The 22,090-nt window shown below is 54.1% G+C and overlaps 1 protein-coding gene across 1 annotated transcript in view; it reads right to left on the bottom strand.

Annotated features, from left to right (window-relative positions):
* The window catches only part of TSC22D3 (TSC22 domain family member 3), a 46,949-nt gene extending 38,908 nt beyond the window's left edge, over positions 1–8,041 (bottom strand). Inside the window, exon 1 of the mRNA XM_054040441.1 lies at positions 7,407–8,041. Within this exon, the coding sequence (XP_053896416.1) occupies positions 7,407–7,720 (314 nt within the window). The 5' untranslated portion in view covers positions 7,721–8,041. The remainder of the gene's footprint in view (positions 1–7,406) is intronic.
* Between the last annotated feature and the right edge of the window lie 14,049 nt (positions 8,042–22,090).

The following is a 22,090-nucleotide window of genomic DNA, read 5'->3' as shown; positions in this document are numbered from 1 at the left end:
GAGCGCTGGCCAGGAAAATGGGACTATGGAGCAAAGCACTATGTGCCCCCTGCAGGAGTCTGAGCAATTTAAAGGGCAAGCAGCAGATTCCTTAGCCAGGTATCTCTCACGCCCTCCCTCCCCCCCCCCCCCCCCACACACACACACCCTCCTCTGTGCCTTGGGCCATCATTGCTCTAGTGTGCATTGTGACAGCGTGTTCGCCCCATGCAAGGCCTGGAGGGGCTAAGATGGCTACCGGGGCCAATTAATGCCCAGGCTGCACATGGGGAAGGAGCCAGGGAGCAGGGATTGAAGAACAGGCTCAGCTGGGCGGGAATAGGCAGGGCCTATACAAGCCAGAAAGCTGGCTACAGAAGGGGCTAGAGGGAAGGAGTCTCCAGTCACTCCCTGGGAGAAGAGAGGGATGCCTGGGGCTAGAGCAAGTAGACTACAGTTCCTGGGAGGAGGGAGTGTGGCTTGGCGAGTCCAGAGAAGGGGGTGAGCCAGAGAAGTAGGCAAGGCTCAGGGGAAAAGCAGCAAGGTCTGGGGTAGCTCAAATCCTGGCTGCCACTGGGAGGGCCCCTGAGCCGGGACCAGGCCTGGGTCCCCCTACCAGTTGTTGACGAAGGGGCACTGAGCAGGAAGACTGCCTGAGCCTGTTCGTTAAGATACCCTGGAAGGAGGGAACACGTATGGTGACCCGTCCGGAGGGCCAAGTCACAAAGAGGAGAGTTTTTCTGTGGTTTTCCTGGAGCGAGAGGGGCTGCAGCACAAGAGGACGAGACACAGCCAGAGAAGGGCACAATGCCTGACCAGAGCTTGGCCAGCAGGAGGTGTCACCAGTGGTGAGTGAGCCCCATGAGATGCATACATATGGAACTGCTGCGATGACAGGACTATTGGCTGCTAGTGGAACGCAGGCCTGGTTTTGGTCTGTTGTACAGAGTGCGGGGTATGTACTGAAATACCAGGTGTGTGCAGGTGTCTCTCTACACCCATGTCCAGTGTCTCATGTTGCATGGTGGGTGCAGAATATGGTATGTGTAGTTTTTACACTGTGCTGTGTGTTTGGCATATCCTGAGTTATGCCTGTATCTGGGTGCAGTGTTTTATACTGTACAGTAGGTGGTATAATTTAGTGTGCACAGTGGATTGAGCTGGGTGTGCACTGGGGCACTGCATGTTGTGGCACACAGTGTGTAATAGGCTGTATAGCATAGAATGTGCACTTTTGTGCAATGTGGCATGTGTAATGTATGTAGTGTGCAGTGTAGTATGTACAAAAAGAACAGGAGTACTTGTGGCACCTTAGAGACTAACAAATTTTATGAAGTTGATGGATTTCCACTCCATACGGCTAAATGCAGTGCCTTGCATAATGACAGGTTTCAGAGTAGCAGCCGTGTTAGTCTGTATCCGCAAAAAGAAGGTGCCACAAGTACTCCTGTTCTTTTTGCGGATACAGATTAACACGGCTGCTACTCTGAAACCTGTAGTATGTACAGTGTATGATGCTATATGATGTGTTGTGTGGAGGGGTGTTTGCACTGTGGTTTGTGTTATGTGTGCCATGCTTAGTTTGCTGTGTGCATGATGTGCTGTTAATGTTCAGTGTGCTCTGCTGTGTGCAGCGTGTGGAGGGGAGTGCACAGCATGCACAGTGTGCTATTAGGCATGCAGTGCTATAGAGTGATCTGTACAGAGCGGAGCACAGAGTTGACATTCGCCCAGCACCAGCTGCCTGTCACAGGCCAGCCCCACCCCTCAGCGCTCCCCTCTCCTGCCCCCGCCTGCTGTACACGTGCCGCCCTCCCCAGCCGGCATCCCGTCCTCCACCAATCAACGCCCGGCTCCGGCAGGGGCCGCCCTATTGAATAAGCAGCCTCTGCGCCTGGCACCCCACATGCCCGGAGCCCCGCCCCAGCAGCCCCAACCCCTCCGCACACCCCGAGAGCTGAGCTGGGCCGGGCAGAGGAGGCACCGGCACGAGCCGGGGGAAAGGGGCTGGCATCTCTTGGGCCGAACCAGCCCTGCCCGCGCTGCTGGGGCTGCAGGGCTGGGCACTGCCCTAGCCAGACCCGTTCCCCACCCCCTGTGATCCCCTCCGCGCTGCTGCGGCCAGCGGGGGCTGTGCCTGGCTCTGGGTTGGGAGCCAGAAGCCAAGACAGTGGAGCCAGGCACAACATATCCAGGTGTCACGAAGTATTGGGGGACTCAGGGCCCTGCACCCCCGGCTTCCTGCGATTCACCATGACTCTCAGCCAGCCAGTAAAGCAGAAGGTTTATTTGGATGACAGGAATACAGTCCAAGACAGGTCTTGCAGGCACAGACAACAGGGACCCCCTCAGTTAGGTCCATCTTGGGGTCCCAGGGCATCCCAGCCCCCCTTGGGAGGTCAGAGCAATCTCTGCCTCCCCACCATCTCACCACCCAGCTTCCAAAACTCTGCTTTCAGCGACCCCTCCCACAGCCTTTGTTCAGTTTCCCGGGCCCCGGAGTCACCTGACCTCCAACCCCCTCCTGGGTTCTCATGTTACAAGCTCAGGTATGTTCCCTCGGGCCGACTCCCATCCTCCGATGCAGACCATCCTAGTCACACTCCCCTGTCAGCATTCCCACACCCCAGCAAGAACAGTCCCAGTTCGTCACACCAGGCCTCTGCGATAGCCAGGGGAAGCCGATCAGGCAAACCAGAGTCCCTGAACCCCAGAGGTGCAGAGCTGGTGGGGGCACACACTGGGCCAGAGGCAGTCTCAGGTGAGCTTGCCCACCCCTGTAAAAGGGGCACAGCATCCCAATGCTGTGCGGAGGGGCTGGGGGAAGAAGTGCTAAAAACTAGCTTGGCTTGTAACAAGAGCGTATGTGGCTTAGGGCTGGCCTGGGGACCCAATTCCCAGCTCCATGCTGCCGCCCAGCCGCCTGGGCTCCAGCTTAAACCCTTCACCCCAAACAACTCAAAGAAAGCCAATGGTCAGAGCTGGGCTGAGACTCCACTGTCCACTGCCAGTCATATGGTCATAAGTGTCTCAAGGGGTGATGCTGCCCCTCCACCCCCCCATGCTGCTGCCTGCACAGTCAGTCAGACTCAGCTGGGTCTGGGATGAGTGATACTGCGGGGAGCTACACAAGCAGGGAGGCGACTGGCTGCTGAGCTCTTCTCCTGCACTCTCAGAGCCACAGGCCAGGGAACAGCCTCATGCCCTCACTGACACATCTGTGCACATGGGTGTGAAACAAATCAGGGCTCCCTGCTTAGTCTCCAGGTTTCCCATCTGCTTGGCAGAGGTGTGAATGCCCACCCTCCCCCCCAGGGCAGCCACAGCAGCCAGGCTATGCAGCTGAGGAAGATGTGCACATGCAGTGGGCTGTGCAACACACAGGGAAGCATCGCACCCAGGACAGAGCGATGAGGCCTGGCTAGCACCTCCCATGCTGGTGGGCCCCAATGCTCAAAGAGATTTCATTGAGGCCCTAACTGCCACTGAAATCAATGCCAGAAGGAGCCGGGCTGAGGGGCCTGGGCAGAGCCACCCCAGGGCCAGACTGGGAGCGCTGTACATAGGGGGCTCTCCTGAGCATGGATGGGAACAGACACTTAGAACTGAACTGCCCCACTCCAGACACGGTCGCAGGAGTTCTCTCCATCCCAGGCTGATCCAACCCCTCCCCCATGATCTGGATCCCAGTTCCACTGCTCGGGCCTCTCCACTCCAATTTGACTGACTCCTGTGCCTGCGGCGAGCACCACCCGCCTTGTCTCCTGCCTGAGTTTACCCAAGGGCAGGGGTCGTGTATCCATAAACCTTACTGATCATCCTGAATGTTCTGCTGCTGACAGGCCTTCCTGTCCCCTGCCGAGATGGGAATAAATCCTCATTACCAAAGGCCATAAACCCATCCAGTGCTTCTTGGAAGTGTAGCCAAAGATGCCACACGGTGGTCCGCAACTCTAGTGTGTCCCTAGCAGTGCAGTTTATCGATGCGCCCTCGCCCAGCACCCACAAGGCAGCCCTGCCGTGCAACTGGCTCTCAGTTCTCTGGGCTCGTTAGCCAGGAGGAGAAAGTTCAGGCTGAAGCAGAACTGCCACAAACAAAGGTGCTGGGCCTCTGCGCAGTTTTAGATGCCCAAGGGCGATGCACCAGGCACTGGGCCTCAACTCCATGCAGGCAGTTCCTGTCCTGTTCAAGCACAGGCAGAGCGATCACCCCAGGTGCCCACAGAACAATGGGGTGGTGTGCAGCAGGGAGCCCTCTTGGCTCAAATGATGCAGGGCATGTTAGTGGTAAAGACGGCCTGGTCAGAGAGGCAGTGCACTCTAGGAATGCTTTGTCCTGCCATCCGCATGCTACACACAGACAGGAACAAACTGAGCCTCACAGCCTCTTGGGTGAGGAGTCAAGATCATCGTCCCAGTGTTAGAGAAGAGCAAGCTGAGGTATCACGAGGATAAGAAACTGGGACAAGGCTGCCAGTAAGTGAGCAGCAATGGAACCCAAGAATCCTGCTCCTAGGCATGTCCTGTAGTAACCACCAACCATCCTCCTATCTGAACAGCAGTGAGCATGAAGCAGAGTGAGTAGAAGCAATATTCAGTGTGATGCCGAGAGCTGCTGGCACTGGCCAGACACTGCTCCTTACGTAGTGGGGCTACACTGAGCCCCACCAGGACCAGGAGCCCAGGCAGTGCTCTATGGATTTGGTGTCTCATTTCCCTTCCCCGGCCAGGATGCCCACAGGTTTATGGGATGGCAGTTTTCCTGGGGAGAGAGAAATCACTCTTCTCCCTGCTGTTTTCCTCTTGATTGGTTTTGTGATGGAGGAGAGGCAGCTCCTGCCTCCCACAGGCATGCTCATTAGGGCGTGGGCAGGAATGCCTCTCGCCTTGGCTCCCGGCCCAGCTCCTGCCTTTGCCACCTGAGCACCAGCCCCACTTATGTAAGCCCCAGGAAGAGGGACTCCACTAGGGTGGCTCTGAACAAGCAGCCTGCTTCAGTCTCTGGCTGCCAACCCAGCCAACTCCACCAGGCAGCAGCAAGATGGCAACAGACATGGGGAGCCACGTGCACCCTGGTTTGGGGTGGAAACATGCATGTGTGCGTGCAGCTTTGCACATGGCTGTTTGCGTACGTTGTGCAGGTGTGTGTGCCACAATGTACTCATATGTACATTAACACGTGCAAGCATGTGCATATGAAGGTACAAGTTTACACATGTGTTTGTGTAAGCATGTAACTCTGAATGCACATGTTTGTGCCGGGTTGCATGTGTGTGTACCCGTAAGTGTACATGCAGGAATGCACGTGCACGCAGATGTAAGCAGGCATGAGGGGGAGGTTGCTGCAGAGGCAGGGAGCGGTGGTACCCAGATGCCGGTGTGCAGGAGCACAGATGTGCATATCGCTCAACTCTGACTTACCCAAAGCAGGTTGCTGTGGGTGTGGAACATCCCCCAGACCCTAGAGTGAACACAAAGCCAGGCCCCCATTAACTCAGCTGCTAGCGAGGGTGTGAGCAGGCTTGTAAGGGTTCCAGGGGAAGCTGTAACGCCCCACACACACCAATACGTCACAAACTTGCAGCACAAAGCACCACCAGTCCATCCCTAAACACCCCCTGGGGACACAGCAAAGCAGGCGGCTCAGCCCTGATTCCCCTTTCCTTCAGGTGAGATCCCAGGAATGTTACAGCAGCCTGGCCTAATGGAACCAGCCCAGCTTTGCCTCCAGCTGGGAGCTTGGACAAATTCCGGCCCTACCTGTGCCTCAGACTGTAGAAAGGAAACCAACTCCCTCACAGGAGGGTTAAAGAGCTAATGCTCCGCAAAGGAAGTGCTGAGTCAGGGCAGATGGCTGTGTGTGTGCATTTCCCCCCACCCCTGGCAGAGGCAGATAGCAGGGAATGCCACCACTCCCCCTCCCCATGACAGATCACCTTCCCTACTGCTCCAGACACAGCCTGCAAAACAGCCACTGCTCCCTCGGGGCTGGGTGTCACATGTAGCTCTTTATATCTCACCACCACCCCCAGGTATTTTCCTCTCTCTCTCGCCAGTCTCTGAGGATCATCTCTACCCAGAGGTGCCACCCAATTCTCGGGTGAATGGGACCAGAGGAAACTCCTGGGGTTATGATCCGACTGCCCTGGTGGGGCAGCGATACTGTTGTGCAGGGGGCGGAGGGGTGCAAGGCACCCACATGCATACAGAGAGGGGACTTGGTCAGCCCCATCTCTGCTCAGCCAAGGAGCCTTGATCACAGACCAACAGGCCGGTGCCCCGGAGCGCACAGGCGGGCTGTAAAACACCTTTGCTCAGGGCTGACTTAGTTACTACAGTTGGACCCACATCCACCTGGGAATTCCCCTTTCAAACCCAGAAATATCACTCTGGCCAAGGCGGTTTTATCAGGGAGCACAGAGAAAACAAGGAGAGTCCTTGTGACACCATAGAGATTAACAAATGTATTTGGGCATAAACTTTCCTGGGATATAACCCACTTCATCAGAGAACAGAGAGAGCACAGAGAGAGGCTGCAGGAGCTGCCAGAGCAGGCAACGGATAGCCTGGACTCCTGGGTTTTCTCCCCAGTTCTGCCACTCACTCCCGCTGTGGCCCCGTGTGCCTTAATTCCCCCTCCCCTAGCAGGTGGTGAGGCGCGGCACAGAGGAGGTTTAGGATAGGGCTAGCGGCGGTCACAGCCAGCGCCTGTAGGGAGCGGCGGGTCCGAGAGCCAAGCCCAGCTCCAAGCAGCAGGGAGGGCCTGGCCGCATGATTGGAGCCAGACGCTCCATTTTCCCGGGAATCACAGGTGTCCAGTGCATAGCAGGAGGGAGCCGGACAGTAACCTCAGCCCGAGACTCTGCAAGCCACCCGCATACACGCAATGCCCCAGCGCTCCCAGCCGACAGGCTGCCAGGCATCCACCGGGGCCGACTCACAACACGGAGTGAATAACTCACGCCCCTGGGCCCAGATCGGCCACCCACAGGGCCACAGCCCCCTCCCGGGCTCGCCAGAGCAGCGGCCTCCCCACTCCTGAGCGCTTCTCCCCCCACTCCTGAGAGCTTGGGGGGGCCCAAAGTGATTTCCACAGTGCTAAGCCCAGGCTAGAGGGAGCAGGCTGGGGCGCTGGATCAGCTCCTGCCCCGCCCCCGATCCGGGAAGCTCAGCGGACACAGGCCACCGAGAGGCACTTTCAGAACGGTCGGCAGGTATCTAACGAGGCAGACCGTGCCATGGAGATGTACCAAAGCCCCCGGTTCCCAATCTCTGTGGGCCCAGGGCTTCCGTGGGCCCAGGGCTTCCTTGGGCCCCACCCCGGGAGGAGCTGTGCGCCCTGGTCAGCCAAAGAGCCTAGAGGGGATCCCGGCTCGCCCTGTCCGGCGCAGGGAAGGGGACCCGCGGCGCGCCCCGCTCGGCCTCACCTGTGAAAGAAGAGCAGGATGGAGAGCAAGGTCTGGTCGATGTTGCTGTTGCAGATGCCCTGGTTGAGCAGGTAGCAGGGGTCCCGCACCACCGGCTCCAGCGAGTCCTGCCGCATGATGCTGCTTAGCTTGTCGGCGTTCAGGTTCTCGCACACTAGCTGCGCCCGCAGCTGCCGGAAGTTGCTCACCGTGGGGCTGCCCAGGTTGTTGTTCTCGCTCCCGGCCCCCTCCTCCAGGCCGCTGCGGTTGGCCAGGTCCAGGCAGCAGCTGCAGCAGTCCAGCCCCACGGGTGAGCGGCACTCCTCTGAGGCCATCGCGGGCACCCAGCCGGCCACGGCGCCGCGTCCCACCCACCGCCCGGAGCGGCTGCCTGGGCGCCCGAGCCCGCTGCGCTCCCCCAGCAGCTCCCCAGTGGCTGTGCGCTCCCAGCGCCGCCCAGCTGCTTCCCCGAGCGCCACGGGAGGAAAATAGCAACAGCTGCTGATCAGCGCCCGGCTCCGGCTCAGTCCAGTGCACACGCCCAGCCCCGCCGCGGGAGCGGCTCCTCCACCCGAGCAGCTGATTGGCGAAGGCGCCTCCAACCAGAGAGCCCCGCCCGGGAGTCCCGCTGGCTGGGCGCCCGGGAGCAGGGAAGGACAGCTCTCCTGGGGCACAGGGCAAGCCCTACTCCGAGCCTCCCCGCACTACCCTGCCGACGAAGCGGGGCAGCGCCCCCTAGGGGTGGGCAACAGGCAGAGCGGTTCCGGCCTGCCTCGGCACACAGCACATATATGGGGCTGAGCTCTGCCGTCTGCTCGCCTCTCCTTGGCCGGGGCAGCCCCTCCCCCCGGGCAAACAGCCACCCTTGCCCGCCCGGCTCCGGTCTGGAGAGGCAGGGCAGGTGGGCGAGCGAGCAGCCCCGAGTCTCCAGCCCCAGGCTGCGTGCTAGACATTCCGGGTGCTGCTGGAAGACACGGTCCCTCCTGCTCTGAACGGAGCCAGGCCGGCAGGTTGGCATGGTAGCAGAGAGGGGCCTATGGGACCCTCCCCCATGCCTGGCATCGACAGGCTCCCGGCGGCGGCGAGTGCCACCACGTTCACTGTGCAGGGAAGTGACTGTAACAGCGCTGAGCGGGGTCTCTTCCCCAACCCCAGGCACAGATGGGGAGTTCACACTTCACATACAAACAGGCATACCCTCCCGGCATCCAGCCACTTCCCCGCCCCTCCCTGCCCGCTTGTAACCACCAGAGGAAAGAGAACTTGGCTGCAAGTGTGAAGTCACCGCCACACAGCGAGGCAGCGACCGAGAATGGAGAACTGCAGGGCTTAGAGGGCAGCTACTTCTGTCATACCACAAGGGTGCCCAAGATAGGTCCTGGAACCCCCTAGGCAGACAGCCAATCCTTGGTGACTCTGTGTTAAGAAGAATGGACAGAGAATTCAGCAAGAGACACAAGGACAGCAGCAGGATGTGCTGTTCCCTGGAGTAAAGACACAAGAGGTCACTGCAAGATTGGGTGGGTTTCTGCAAGTGGCTGGCAAGTGATGCACATTGGAACCAGCAAGAGGGCATCACAGGGAATTCCACAGATATCAAAGACTGCAGGAATCCCAAAGGAGAGCTGAAGAAGAGGAAAGTCCAAGTGATCCTGGTCATTCTTCTGATCCCAGGAGCAGAAGGCAGAACATGCTGGAGGTGAACCACTGACCATGAGGCTGCTGTGAAGGTGAAAGTTCTGGTTTTGTGGAACACAGGGGCATATTCCAGTGGGACGGGGCTGAACGAACAGGACCGCCTGCATCTCAGAAGGGGGTGTATGTAATCTTCTGTCTGGAGACTAGCTGGAAGGTGTTAAACTAACAATGTAATAGAAGGAGGCTAAGGGGGCAAATGCGGAACAAATGGAACTCAAACTCAGGGTGTTGTGAACATACTGAATATCGTTTAATTGCTTATATACAGTGATAAGAGTCTAGGTAACAGGTAAGAATAATTGGAAATTATCATTGCTGAGGGAAAATGGCTATAATTGACATTATTGAAAAGCCAGGATTGGAATGACCACTGAATCTAACTGAAGGACAGGATGTGTTGTTCCTTAAGCACAAATCTGTAATGCATGGGTCGGAAATTTTGTTATCATGGATGATTCCAATCTGGGAGACATGCTGGAGGTCTCACTGCCAGTAGTAAAACATCATTGGAGTTTCTAAAAATTAGAGATGATTTTCTAACACCAAACTCATTGCACCCAACATGGGGTAACTCCATAGGACCTCACTATGGGTATGTCTACACTAAGGGATTAATTCAAATTTACAGAATTCGAATTTTGGAAACAGATTGTATAAAGTCGAATGTAGGCGGCCACACTAAGCACATTAATTCAGCGGTGTGCGTCCATGTACCGGGGCTAGCGTCAATTTCCGGAGCGTTGCACTGTGGGTAGTTATCCCATAGATATCCCATAGTTCCTGCAGTCTCCCCCACCCATTGGAATTCTGGGTTGAGATCCCAGTGCCTGATGGGGCAAAAAACATTGTCGGAGGTTGTTCTGGGTACAACCTCACCCCTCCCTCCATGAAAGCAATGGCAGACAACCGTTTCGCGCCTTTTTTCCTGAGTGAACACAGCAGATGCCATACCATGGCAAGCATGGAGCCCGCTCAGCTCAAGACAGCAGTCATGAACATTGTAAACACCACACGCATTATCATGCAGTTTATGCTGAACCAGGACCAGAAAAGCGAGGCAAGGAGGAGGCAGCGATGGCAGCACGGCGACGAGAGTGATGAGGACAAGGACATGGACATGGACACAGACTTCTCTCAAACCGTGGGTCCCGGCGCTTTGGAGATCATGTTGTTGATGGAGCAGGTTCTATCCGTGGAACGCCAATTCTGGGCCTGGGAAACAAGCACAGACTGGTGGGACCGCATAGTGTTGCAGGTGTGGGATGATTCCCAGTGGCTGCGAAACTTTCGCATGCATAAGGGCACTTTCATGGAACTTGGTGACTTGCTTTCCCCTGCCCTGAAGCACCAGAATACCAGGATGAGAGCAGCCCTCACAGTTGAGAAGCAAGTAGTGATAGCCCTGTGGAAGCTTGCAACGCCAGACAGCTACCGGTCAGTCGGGAATCAATTTGGAGTGGGCAAATCTACTGTGGGGGCTGCTGTGATGCAAGTAGCCAAAATAATCATTGAGCTGCTGCTACGAAAGGTAATAACTCTGGGAAATGTGCAGGCCATAGTTGGTGGCTTTGCTGCAATGGGATTCCCTAACTGTGGTGGGGCGATAGATGGAACCCATATACCTATCTTGGCACCGGAGCACCTGGGTACCCAGTACATAAACCGCAAGGGTTACTTTTCAGTGGTGCTGCAAGCACTGGTGGATCACAGGGGACGTTTCACCAACATCAACGTGGGCTAGCCAGGAAGGGTTCATAACACTCGTGTCTTCAGGAACACTACTCTGTTTAAACGGCTGCAGCAAGGGATTTACTTCCCAGACCAGAAAATAACCGTTGGGGATGTTGAAATGCCTATAGTTATTCTTGGGGACCCAGCCTACCCCTTAATACTATGGCTCATGAAGCCATACACAGGCAGCCTGGAGAGGAGTCAGGAGCTATTCAACTACAGGCTGAGCAAGTGCAGAATGGTGGTGGAATGTGCATTTGGCCGTTTAAAAGGTTGCTGGCGCACTTTACTGTCTCGCTCAGACCTCAGCCAAACCAATATCCCCATTGTTATTGCTGCTTGCTGTGTGCTCCACAATCTCAGTGAGAGTAAGGGGGAGACCTTTATGGCGGGGTGGGAGGCTGAGGCAAATCGCCTGGCTGCTGATTACGCGCAGCCAGACACCAGGGCGGTTAGAATAGCACACCAGGAAGCGCGGCGCATCAGAGAAGCTTTGAAAACCAGTTTCATGACTGCCCAGGCTACCGTGTGAAAGTTCTGTTTGTTTCTCCTTGATGAAAACCCGCCCCCTTTATTGACTCATTCTCTGTAGGCAACCCACCCTCCCCCTTCGATCACAGCTTGCTTTCAAAGGAAATAAAGTCACTATAGTTTAAAAATAATTTATTCTTTATTAATTGATTATAAAAAGAGGGAGAGAACTGAGAAGGTAGCCTAGGTGGGGTTTGGGAGGAGGACTGGAGGGAAGGAAAAGGCCACTAAAAAAGGTTAAAATAATGAAAGTCTTTTGCTTGGGCTGTCCACTGGGATGGAATGGGAGGGTGTACGGAGCCTCCCCCCCCACATTCTTACACGTCTGGGTGAGGCGGCTATGGAACATGGGGAGGGGGGGTTATACAGGGGCTGCAGCGGCAGTCTGTGATCCTGCTGCCGTTCCTGAAGCTCCACCAGATGCCAGAGCATGTCTGTTTGCTCACGCAACAGCCCCAGCGTTGTATCCTGCCTCCTCTGATCTTCCTGCCCCACCTCTCATCTCAAGCGTCTCTTCTCTCCTCATGTTGGTCCCTCCTGTCCTCACATTCACTGGCATCTTTCCTATACTTTGAAACCATGTCCTTCCACTCAGTCAGATGAGCTCTTTCATTGCGGGTGGATTCCATGATTTCCGTGAACATCTCGTCTCATGTCCTCTTTTTCCGACGCCTTATCTGAGATAGCCTTCGGGACAGAGGAGGGAGGCTTGAAAAATTTGCAGCTGCTGGAGGGAGGGAAAAAAGGAGAGAATTTTTTAAAAAGACACATTTTACAGAACAATGCTTGTACTCTTTCACGGTGAACAACACTATTCACATTACATAGCACATGTGATTTCTGTGCAAGGTCGCATTTTGCCTCTTAATATTGAGTGCCTGTGGCTTTGCTGCTAGAGATCACAGACACAGGTCCAGGCAACAGAATTCGTCTTGCATGCGGCCATGGTAAGCCATTGTTTTTCAGCTTCTGCGCCCTCCTTTCCCACATACCAAGTAAAGCTCATTGAGTGCTGCGGTTTTCCTGTTAACCTTCAGCAGCAGAAACCAAACTAACCCCCCCCATCCAATTCTCTGGGATGATCGCTTTATCCCTCCTCCCACCATGTGGCTGGTATCAGGGAAGATCCCTGCTAGCCACACGTGAAAAGCTCAGCGCCAATCCCCTCCCTCCCCCCCGTGCTTGGCTTACTACAGGGAAGGATTTATTTTCAGCCACAGGCAAACAGCCCAGTAGGAACGGCCACCTCTGTCCCCTTAATTAAATTCCCGTATTTCAACCAGGTTACCATGAGCGATATCACTCTCCTGAGGATTACACAGCGAGATAAAGAACGGATGTTGCTTGAATGCCAGCAAACACCGGGACCATACGCTGCCAGGCTTTGTCATGCAATGATACCAGATTACTTGCCACTAGCATGGCATGGTCAAGTGTCCTACCATGGAGGACGGAATAAGGCTGCACTGCCCAGAAACCTTCTGCAAAGACTTTTGGAGTACCTCCAGGAGAGCTTCATGGAGATGTCCCTGGAGGATTTCTGCTCCATCCCCAGACACATTAACAGACTTTTCCAGTAGCTGTACTGGCCACGAATGCATCCCAAGTCCTCAGGGCAAATTAATCATTAAAAAACGCTTGCTTTTAGTTTTATATTTTAAAAGATAAACTCACCTGAGGTCCCTTCCATGGGGTCATGGTCTTGGGTACTGGCTTGGGAGGGTACTTCACTCAGGCTGAGAAAAAGATCCTGGCTGTTGCGGAGAATGGAGTGCTGTGTGCTCTCCGCAAGCTCATTGTCGTCCTCCTCCTCCTCTTCCCCATCCGCAGAATCCTCAGGTGTGGCTGATGAGATTATCCCCACCTCGGAATCCATGGTCAGAGGTGGGGTAGTGATGGCGGCCCCCCCTAGAATTGCATGCAGCTCAGCATAGAAGCGGCATGTCTGCGGCTCTGACCCAGAGCGACTGTTTGCCTCCTTTGTTGTCTGAGATCCTTGACTTTCACGCGGCACTGCTCCGAGTCCTTATTGTGGCCTCTCTCCATCATGCCCTTGGAGATTTTTTCAAAAGTTTTGGCATTTCGTCTTTTTGAACGAAGTTCTGCTAGCACTGAATCCTCTCCCCATATAGCGATCAGATCCAGTACCTCCCGTACGGTCCATGCTGGTGCTCTTTTTCAATTATTGGCCTGCATGGTTACCTGTGCTGATGAGTTCTCTGTGGTCACCTGTACTCTCCTGTGCTGGGCAAACAGGAAATAAAATTCAAATGTTTGCGGGGCTTTCCCTGTCTACCTGGCCAGTGCATCCGAGTTCAGATTGCTGTCCAGAGCGGTCACAATGGTGCACTGTGGGATAGCTCCCGGAGACCAATACCATCGAATTGCGGCCACACTAACCCTAATTCGAAATGACAATATCGATTTTGGCGCTACTCCGCTCGTCGGGGAGGAGTACAGAAATCGATTTTAAGAGCCCTTTATTTAGAAAGAAATGGCTTCATTGTGTGGACGGGTGCAGGGTTAATTCGATTTAACGCTGCTAAATTCGAATTAAACTCATAGTGTAGACCAGGCCTATGAGAGAGAAGCATGAACTGATCACTGAGCTGAAAGTTGGTGGTTACTTAGGTACCATGATTAGATTTGTTATGTAAAAATAGAGGACAGTCCTAACCACTATAGGTACCAATGCGGAGGAAAATTTGGAGCAAAATTGACGGAGAGGAAATATTTAGACAGAAAAATATGAATGAAAATTGGGAGGGCGAATTGTTTAAGAGGGGCTTATTAGATGGCCAAAAAGCCATAATTTCATAATCACGAAAGAAGATGACCTTTTGTTTAAAAGCCTATCCTGGTTAGGGAGGGAAGTGAAGGCAGCAATTAGGAATATAAAACTATATACAACAACAACAAAAAGTAGATGGCAATCAATATAAGCTGGAAGTTATGCAGTCTAGAAAATTGATAAGGGAAGCTACAGATATCAGGGAAAAATCCATGGCTGTCAGGGTTAAGGACAATAAGAAGGATTTTTAAAAGAATATCAAGAACAAAAGAAATCCTAGAAATGGTATAGGCCAATTATTATGGTAAAATTGTTAACAATAATAATAAACAAATTATTTGTATTACCATAGTGGCTAGGAGCTCTGGTCATGGGTCAGGATGCCATTGTGCTAGGGCCTGTACAAATGATGCAGAAAAGGCAGAAGAGTTCAATAAATATTTCTGTGCTGCATTCGGAAAGAAGGAGGATAATGTACTCATATCACATGAGGATGACGATGTACTTTTGAGTCCATTAGTAACTAAGGAGGATATTAAACAATATCTGTTAGGGATAAACAGTTTTCACAGGCTTGCCTGAGGAGACCTCTGGCCCCCGATGTTAATTTTTCATAAAACTTGGAATACGGGGGGAAATTCCAGACAACTGGAAAAGTGCTTACGTTGTGTCAATATTTAAAAAGGAGCATGCAGGAGGCCCCCGTAACTATAGAACAGTTAGCCTGACATCAGCCCCAGGCAAAATAACGGCAGAGCTGATATGAGAGCCAATCAATAAAGAATTAAAGTAGGGGACTATAATTAATGTCACTTAACATGGTTTCATGGAGAATACATCTTGTCAAACAAACCTGATTTCATTCTGTGATGCGATAACAAGTCTGGATGATAGAGGTAACCCAGTAGATATAATGTACTTAGACTTTTGCAAGGTATTTGACTTAGTACTGCATGACATTTTGATTAAAAAACTAGCAATAAAACACATGTAAAATTGATTAAGAGCTGCCTAATGGACAGATCTCAAAAAGGAGCTATCAATGAGGAATCATCATCAAATGAGGGTGCTTCTAGGGAGAGGTATAGGCCCAAGACTATTCTGGAAGTAAATGTACAATCTCTGCTAATAACATTTGTGGCTGACACAGAGAGTGGTGGAATCATAGAATATCAGGGTTGGAAGGGACCTCATCTAGTCCAACCCCCTGCTCAAAGCAGGACCAATCCCCAGACAGATTTTTGCCCCAAATCCCTAAATGGTCCCCTCAAGGATTGAGCTCACAACACTGGGTTTAGCAGGCCAATGCTCAAACCACTAAGGTATTCCTCTCCCTGTGGAGCAGTGAATAATCATGAGGACATCGCAGTTGCACAGAGCATTCTGGATAATTTGGTAACTTGGGCCTATTCAAACATAATGTCTCTTAATACAGCCAAATGCAAGCTCCAACCTCCAAGGCCAAAGAATGGAAACCATTCCTACAGGATGAGTGGCTGTGTGCTGGAAAGCAGTGACTCTGAAAAGGATTTAGGGGTCATACAAGACAAGCAACTGAATACGAGTTCCCAGCATGATGCTGTGGCACAGAGTCCTAAAGTGATCTTGGGATATACAAATAGGGGAGCAGGAGGTAATTTTACCTCTATATGTGGCACTGGCATGACTGAAACTGGAATGCTGTGTCCAGTTCTGATGTGCAGAGAAGAGCCACAAAAATGATTCAAGGGTTGGAGAAACTGCTGGACAGTGAGAGACTTAAAGGCTCAATCTATTAGCAATCTAAAAAGATCAAGATCACTTGACTATAGTGTATAAATAACTTTGTCAGGAGAATACATTGCATGCTAAAGGGGTCTTTACGCGAGTGGGAAAAGGCAGAACAAGAACTAATGGCTAAAAGTTAAAGCCAGACAAATTCAAATTAGAAACAAGACACTACTTTTTAACAGTGAGGGTGATTAACATTGCAACAAACTCTTTAGGGAAGTGGTGCTTTCTCCAGCTCCTGCTGTTTTCAGAGCCAGCCTGGAGGCTTTTCTTTAGAATCATAGAATATCAGGGTTGGAAGGGACCTCAGGAGGTCATATAGTCCAACCCCCTGCTCAAAGCAGGACTAATCCCCAACTAAATTATCCCAGCCAGGGCTTTGTCAAGGATTTAGGATCTCCTTTAGCCAAACACAAGTTATGGGGAGCCTTACAGGAACAACTGGGTTCAATTCTCTGGCCTGTGTGATGCTGGAGGTCAAACTAGATGATCGAATGGTCCTTTTGGCCTTGAAATCCATTAATCTACACCCAGAGCCAGCCATGTTCCCTATGCAGCTATTCACACACATCACTATACATTTACTATGTATACCCACTTAAATACATGGCCATACATGCACCCTACATACCCATTCACACACAGGACCCCCTCATACACTAACACACTTACAGCAATATCCAACCGCATCCACATTAAGTGGCATAGAAATATTCAGTCATTCAACATCCCACCCCCCCTCCAATACATACACAGTACAAACACACATTCACATGCTGTCATGGAGTCCCGGACGATGCTCTGGAACTGCTCCCCACAAAGCCAGTCAGGACTTTGGGGAGCCTCCTCTCCCTCAGAGCAGACTGTCTTCAGGGCAAGAAGCTCACACAGCTTCACCTCCTGGGTCTCTCCTTGGAGCATTCAGCATATGCCCCTCTGTGCGCTTCCCACAGCAAGTCCACCCAGGCGGGGTCCTGGGGAAGCCAGAGGGTCCTGCACACACCCCCACTTCGCAGTCAGACGTGACTCTTAGCCAGCCAGTAAAACAGAGGTTTATTAGATGACAGGAACACGGTCAAAAACAGAGCTTGTAGGTACAAAGATCACTCAGCTGGATCCATCCTGGGGTCCCACGAGCCAGAGTCTTCTGCCCTCCTCCTAGTCCCCAGCCAGCTCCAAACTGAAACCCCCTCCAGCTCCTCCTTCTCTGGGCTTTGTCTCTTCCCTGGGCCAGGAGGTCACCTGATCTCTTTGTTCACCTTTAGTTATTTCCTTGCAGGGGGGAAGGGCCCTGGCCATTTGTTTCCAGGGAGACAGAGTGTCAGTGATTTATGCACACTGGCCTTTATCCCACCACCTAGAGACTTAAGAAATGCATAGGGGAAACTGAGGCACCCACACAGTATTCAGAGGAAACATTAAGAACAGTCCTATTTCATCACGTCTCTCCCCTCTTCGAGACTGAACTGAGCAAGGTCACTTTAGCCAGTGACCTGGGTAAGTTGGAACCCACCAACGTTCCCATGGATGCCCCATCATCTCTCCGATTCCTTGGTGGGAGTTACACCAGGGCATTCCAGTTTCACACCCTCCCGTGGGTCTGTTGTGCTTGATGGCGCTTGCAGGCTGCATGTGGGAAGGTTTATGCGGCCCGTACCCTTTTGCCACCCCAATACTCCTGGGGTTTAAACTGGGATTGGGGTCTTTTCCCAGTGCTGCAGTTTGGAGGGCTGCAATTCGGGATTTCTTGGTTAAGAGCCTCCATCTTGACCTTGGCCACCCTCTGAGCAGGGGTGTCTGTCCCCAGCAGCTTGGCCTCAGCCCCTTGCATTTGACGCCATCACGTCGGAGGAGAGTGATCAGTATACACACTAAAGCGCTGCCCAAATAGATACAGCTGCAGCTTTTTAAGGGCCTGCAGCATGGCCAGGCATTTCTTCTCTGAGGCCACATAGTTCTGCTCCCAGGGCAGCAGTTTCTTGCTCAGGTACCCGATGGGGTGTCTCCTCCCCCGCCCCAGCATCGGCTTGCATCAGCATCATGCCCAGCCCTGCGTCTGAGGAGTCGGTGAACACTGCAAAAGGCTTGGCAAAGACTGGGTTTACCAGATTTACCGGGCCCTGGATTAGAGTCTCCTTCAGTATACAGAGAGCCCTCTGGCACAGCTCGGTCCAGACCGCCTTGTCAGCTTACCCCCTCACATAGCTCAGGGATGGGGGCAGCTAGGGATCTAACATGGAGTATAAACTTCCAGTAGCACCCCACCATCCTGATAAAGGCCTGGGCTTGTTTCTTGGTCTGGGGAATGGGCCAATCTCTGATCATCTCCACCTTGCATTTTTCGGCTTTTACCGTCAGTCCTGCCTCCTTGAGGCAGCCCAGCCCCTTCTTCACCTGGGACACGTGTTCCTTCCAAGTCTGGCTAAAGACACACATGTCATCGATGTATGCCAGGGCCACGTTCTCCATCCCCCTCAGCTTGTCTAGAATCTCCCCAGGCTTAGGCATGGGGTAGGCATCGGACACGGTGATGGCTTTAAGCTTCCGATAGTCCCCACCGAACCAGATCATCCTGTCTTCCTTGGGGACCAGCCCCTCGGGTGAGGCCCATGGGCTGTTGAACTGCTGGATCACAGCTAAATCCAGCATGTCCTTGACCTCTCTCTCCAGGTTCTGGGCTGCTTCCCCAGTGACTCTGAACGCGGAATACCTGATGAGGAGATTGGCTCCCACCTCAGGGAAGAGATCCACCAGGGGATCTTCCCGCTTCTCCTCCCAATCCTCCCTTTCCAGGTCCAGGGGTCCCCTCACTCTCCTTCCATACAGCAGCTCGAAAGGGAAGAACCCTGTGGATTCCTGGGGCACCACCAGCTGCCTCCCGATTCCCCACAGCTCTACTTCCCCTTGGGGAGCCCATTCCCAGTACAGGAATCCCTTCTCCCTCAGGACTCTGTCCCTGCAGCCTTCCCCAAGGGGGTTTGCAGCGCTGTGGCCAACAAGTTCCCTCAGCTTCCCCAACTACCAGCCAGCCCGACCCCTCCTGTGTCTGCACAGGGATCTGGGCCATAGGCAGGGCGAGGGCCTTTATCCCGGGGACCTTTACCCAGGTCACACAGCCCCTCAGCATCTACGGCTGCACCACCTGGGGCCCGACAACAGTTCTCTCTGTCCCAGGGTCTCGCCACCCCAGGCATGTCCCCCCCATTGACCACCACCTTCTGCTCCCACTGGGGGTCCGAGGGGCCTGAGCCCAGGAGACTCCTCGACGACATATAGGCTGGGGCCAGGAGTGGGAGCCTGTCCACCACCCCACCCATCTGGCTGACAGCGTCTATGGCCTTGGGACCCAGCAAGGGAGCTAGATACCAGGGCTTTTGCACAGGGTCCCCCTAATTCAAATCGCCAGCCTGCTCGAAGGCCATGTGGTGGGCATCCACATCCCCCCCCTCCTTAACCAGGGGCAGCAATTTAGTGTCAAGACTCCCTGCGGAACTGGCAGCCTGGGGTCTATCCCCACTCACCCCTGGGAAGCCCCCTATGCCTCTCCGCTCACCATCGCCAGTCCATGCTGCTGCTGCTTTTCCTGCAGCTCTTTCTCGGGCTTTTGCGGTCTCTCACCATCCTCTCGCTCTCTCGGACTCAGCTCCAATTCCATCCGTCTCCGATCCCCTGATGGGGAACCCAATCGTGAAGACCCTCGTCTGGTTAGGGACCAGACTCTTAGGGATGCCTGGCTACTGCTCCTGCTGCTCCCAGATCCTCTTGTAGCCCCATCTGGGTCAGGAATCTGCTCCTTAGAGCAGTCTTCGTCCTCCAGCTGCACGATTAACTGGGCCTTGGTGAACTTTCCAAGGTGTAACCCTCTCTTTTTGCACAAGATTACAATGTCCTTCTTAAGGAGATGGTGATAGGCCATCACTCCGCTGTTCCCAAGTTGCTTTGGACTCAGAGGCCCGTGTGCTCTCAGCTCCCCCATGGTTTCCAGGAAGAACCCCTAGTGTGCCAGCCCTTCTCGTGGTCACCACCTCTTTGCCAGGGTCGAGCTTCAGTCCTACTTCGTCACTCCTACACAGCCACACATTCGTCTAGGGGCGCATACAGACCCATTCTTACATGCATGCAGCCCCTCCCCCCACTCCTGTGGTGACTCCCAATACAGCAAGCACACTCTGCTTGTGGTGCCTGCCTGCCTGCCGTGTTCTTCAGATGCACTGTTTGGGACACACACAGAGAGAAAAGCACCAGTTTAACCCTGAAAGTTTAACCCTGCCTGATCGTGTTCCCTGGTCCATAGGCTGGGGTGTGGAGGGAACAGGTGTTCTCAGACCTGGCCGGAATGGGTAGGAGAACCCTGGCATGCATGGTCTTAGCTGTCTACACCCACACACACACACAAAGTATCTTTATTGGGAATAGAGCCCAGCTAAGAAGGAGCAGGCAGGGCAAACACTGTCAGGGATGGTCTAGATCAGGGGTCTCAAACTCAGATGACCCCAAGGGCCGCATGAGGACTAGTGTATTGGCCCGAGGGCTGCATCACTGACACCACCCCCCACTGCCTCTGGCCCCGCCCCCACTCCACCCCTTTCAATTAGGCCCCGCTCCTGCCCTACCTCTTCCCACCCCTTCCCTGCCCCATTCCAATCCCTTGCCTGAAGTCCCCACCCCAACGCTGCCCCCAGGGGGTGCAGAAAGGATGCAGCAGGGGCTGAGGGCAGGGAGTTGAGGTGCAGGAGGTGTGCAGGGTGCTCAGGGCAGGGAGTTGGTGTGTGGGGTACAAGAGGGGTGCTGCAGGGGGGTGGGGTGCAGGATGCAGCAGGTGGCTCAGGGCAGGGAGTTGGGATGCAGGAGCGGTGCAGGATGTGGCAGGGGGCTCAGGGCAGGGAGTTGGGGGTGGGATGCAGCAGGGGGCTCAGGGCAGGGAGTTGGGGGTGCAGGAGGAGTACAGGGTGTGAGCTCCAGCCTGGTGCCGCTTACCTAGAGCGGCTCCGGGGTGGCAGCAGCGCTCACTGGGTCCAGGGCAGGCTCCCTGCCTGTCTTGGCCCCCGGCTCTGCGCTGCTCCATTCCAACCGTGTCCCTGTAGCCCCTGGGGGAAGGGGAGGGGCTCAAGGTTCCCTGCTTGTGCTGCTCTTGCCGCTCCTCCAGGTACCTCCCATGAAGCTCCCATTGGCCGCAGTTCCCTGTTCCTGGCCAATGGGAGCTGTGGGGGGCGGTGCCTCGAAGGAGGCAATGCCGGAGCCCTCTGCTGCCTTCCCCCTCGCCACCCCTCCACCCGAAGGGGTGTGCTGCCAGCTGCTTCAGAGAGCAGTGTGAGGCTCGCAGCGTCAGGAGGCAATCCCACGGGTAGGCAGAGGGGCGGGGGAGGGGGCGCGGGGAGCTTGGTGGGCCACACACAAGAGCCCCGCGGGCCGCATGTTTGAGACCCCTGGTCTAGATAATACTTAGTCCTGCCATGAGTGTAGGGGACTGTACTAGATGATTTCTCGAGAACTCTTCCAGTCCTATGATTCTATATATACCCATTCACTCCCATACACACACAGTGTCAGGCACCTGTAGAATATACACTCATTCATATATATACACACACATTTAGATCCAGATCCCAGTGTCCCAGTTCCCCTGCTGGGCTGTTCAGGTGCTGTGGAGCTCAGGGAATAGCAATGGGAGGCTGGAATCTCAGGTTGGACTAAAGCATGAGTTTGCATCTGCAAAAAATAAAGCCCAATGCCCCACAAATTCCTGTCTGTGCTTCAGCTCCATGAGAGGCTACGCCGTGTCATCGCTCACACTCAGGATGTGACAGCCCAGTCCCACTTTAGATAAAGTGAAGCTAGGGGCCCTCTCTGCATAAGCCCTGATGCTGGAGGAACTCAGGGTCACCTCACCTGCTCTCTCCCAGCTGGGCCTATTCTCATGTGGAGCGTGGTGCAGGGTTGGGTTGGGGTAGTGCTGAGAATGCACTGCCCGGCCTACTGCTGGCAAACTGGGCCCTTCCAAGCAGAACAAGCAGCCAAGTGGTTTTTACCTTATTTCCCATTGGAAAGCGGTTCCTGTAACCAGGGGAAATGGCCTGTGAGAGTCATGTAGGGCGAACAGGGGAGAGAGAGGGGCTGATTTACTGCCCCTGGCTACGGCTGTGCACTGCTCAGGTCACTTGCTCTGAGATGCCCTATATATACA

This window comes from Malaclemys terrapin, chromosome 9 (genome assembly GCF_027887155.1).
Source record: "Malaclemys terrapin pileata isolate rMalTer1 chromosome 9, rMalTer1.hap1, whole genome shotgun sequence".
Lineage (NCBI taxonomy): Eukaryota > Metazoa > Chordata > Testudines > Emydidae > Malaclemys > Malaclemys terrapin.
This window is presented reverse-complemented; position numbering and strand designations above follow the sequence as displayed.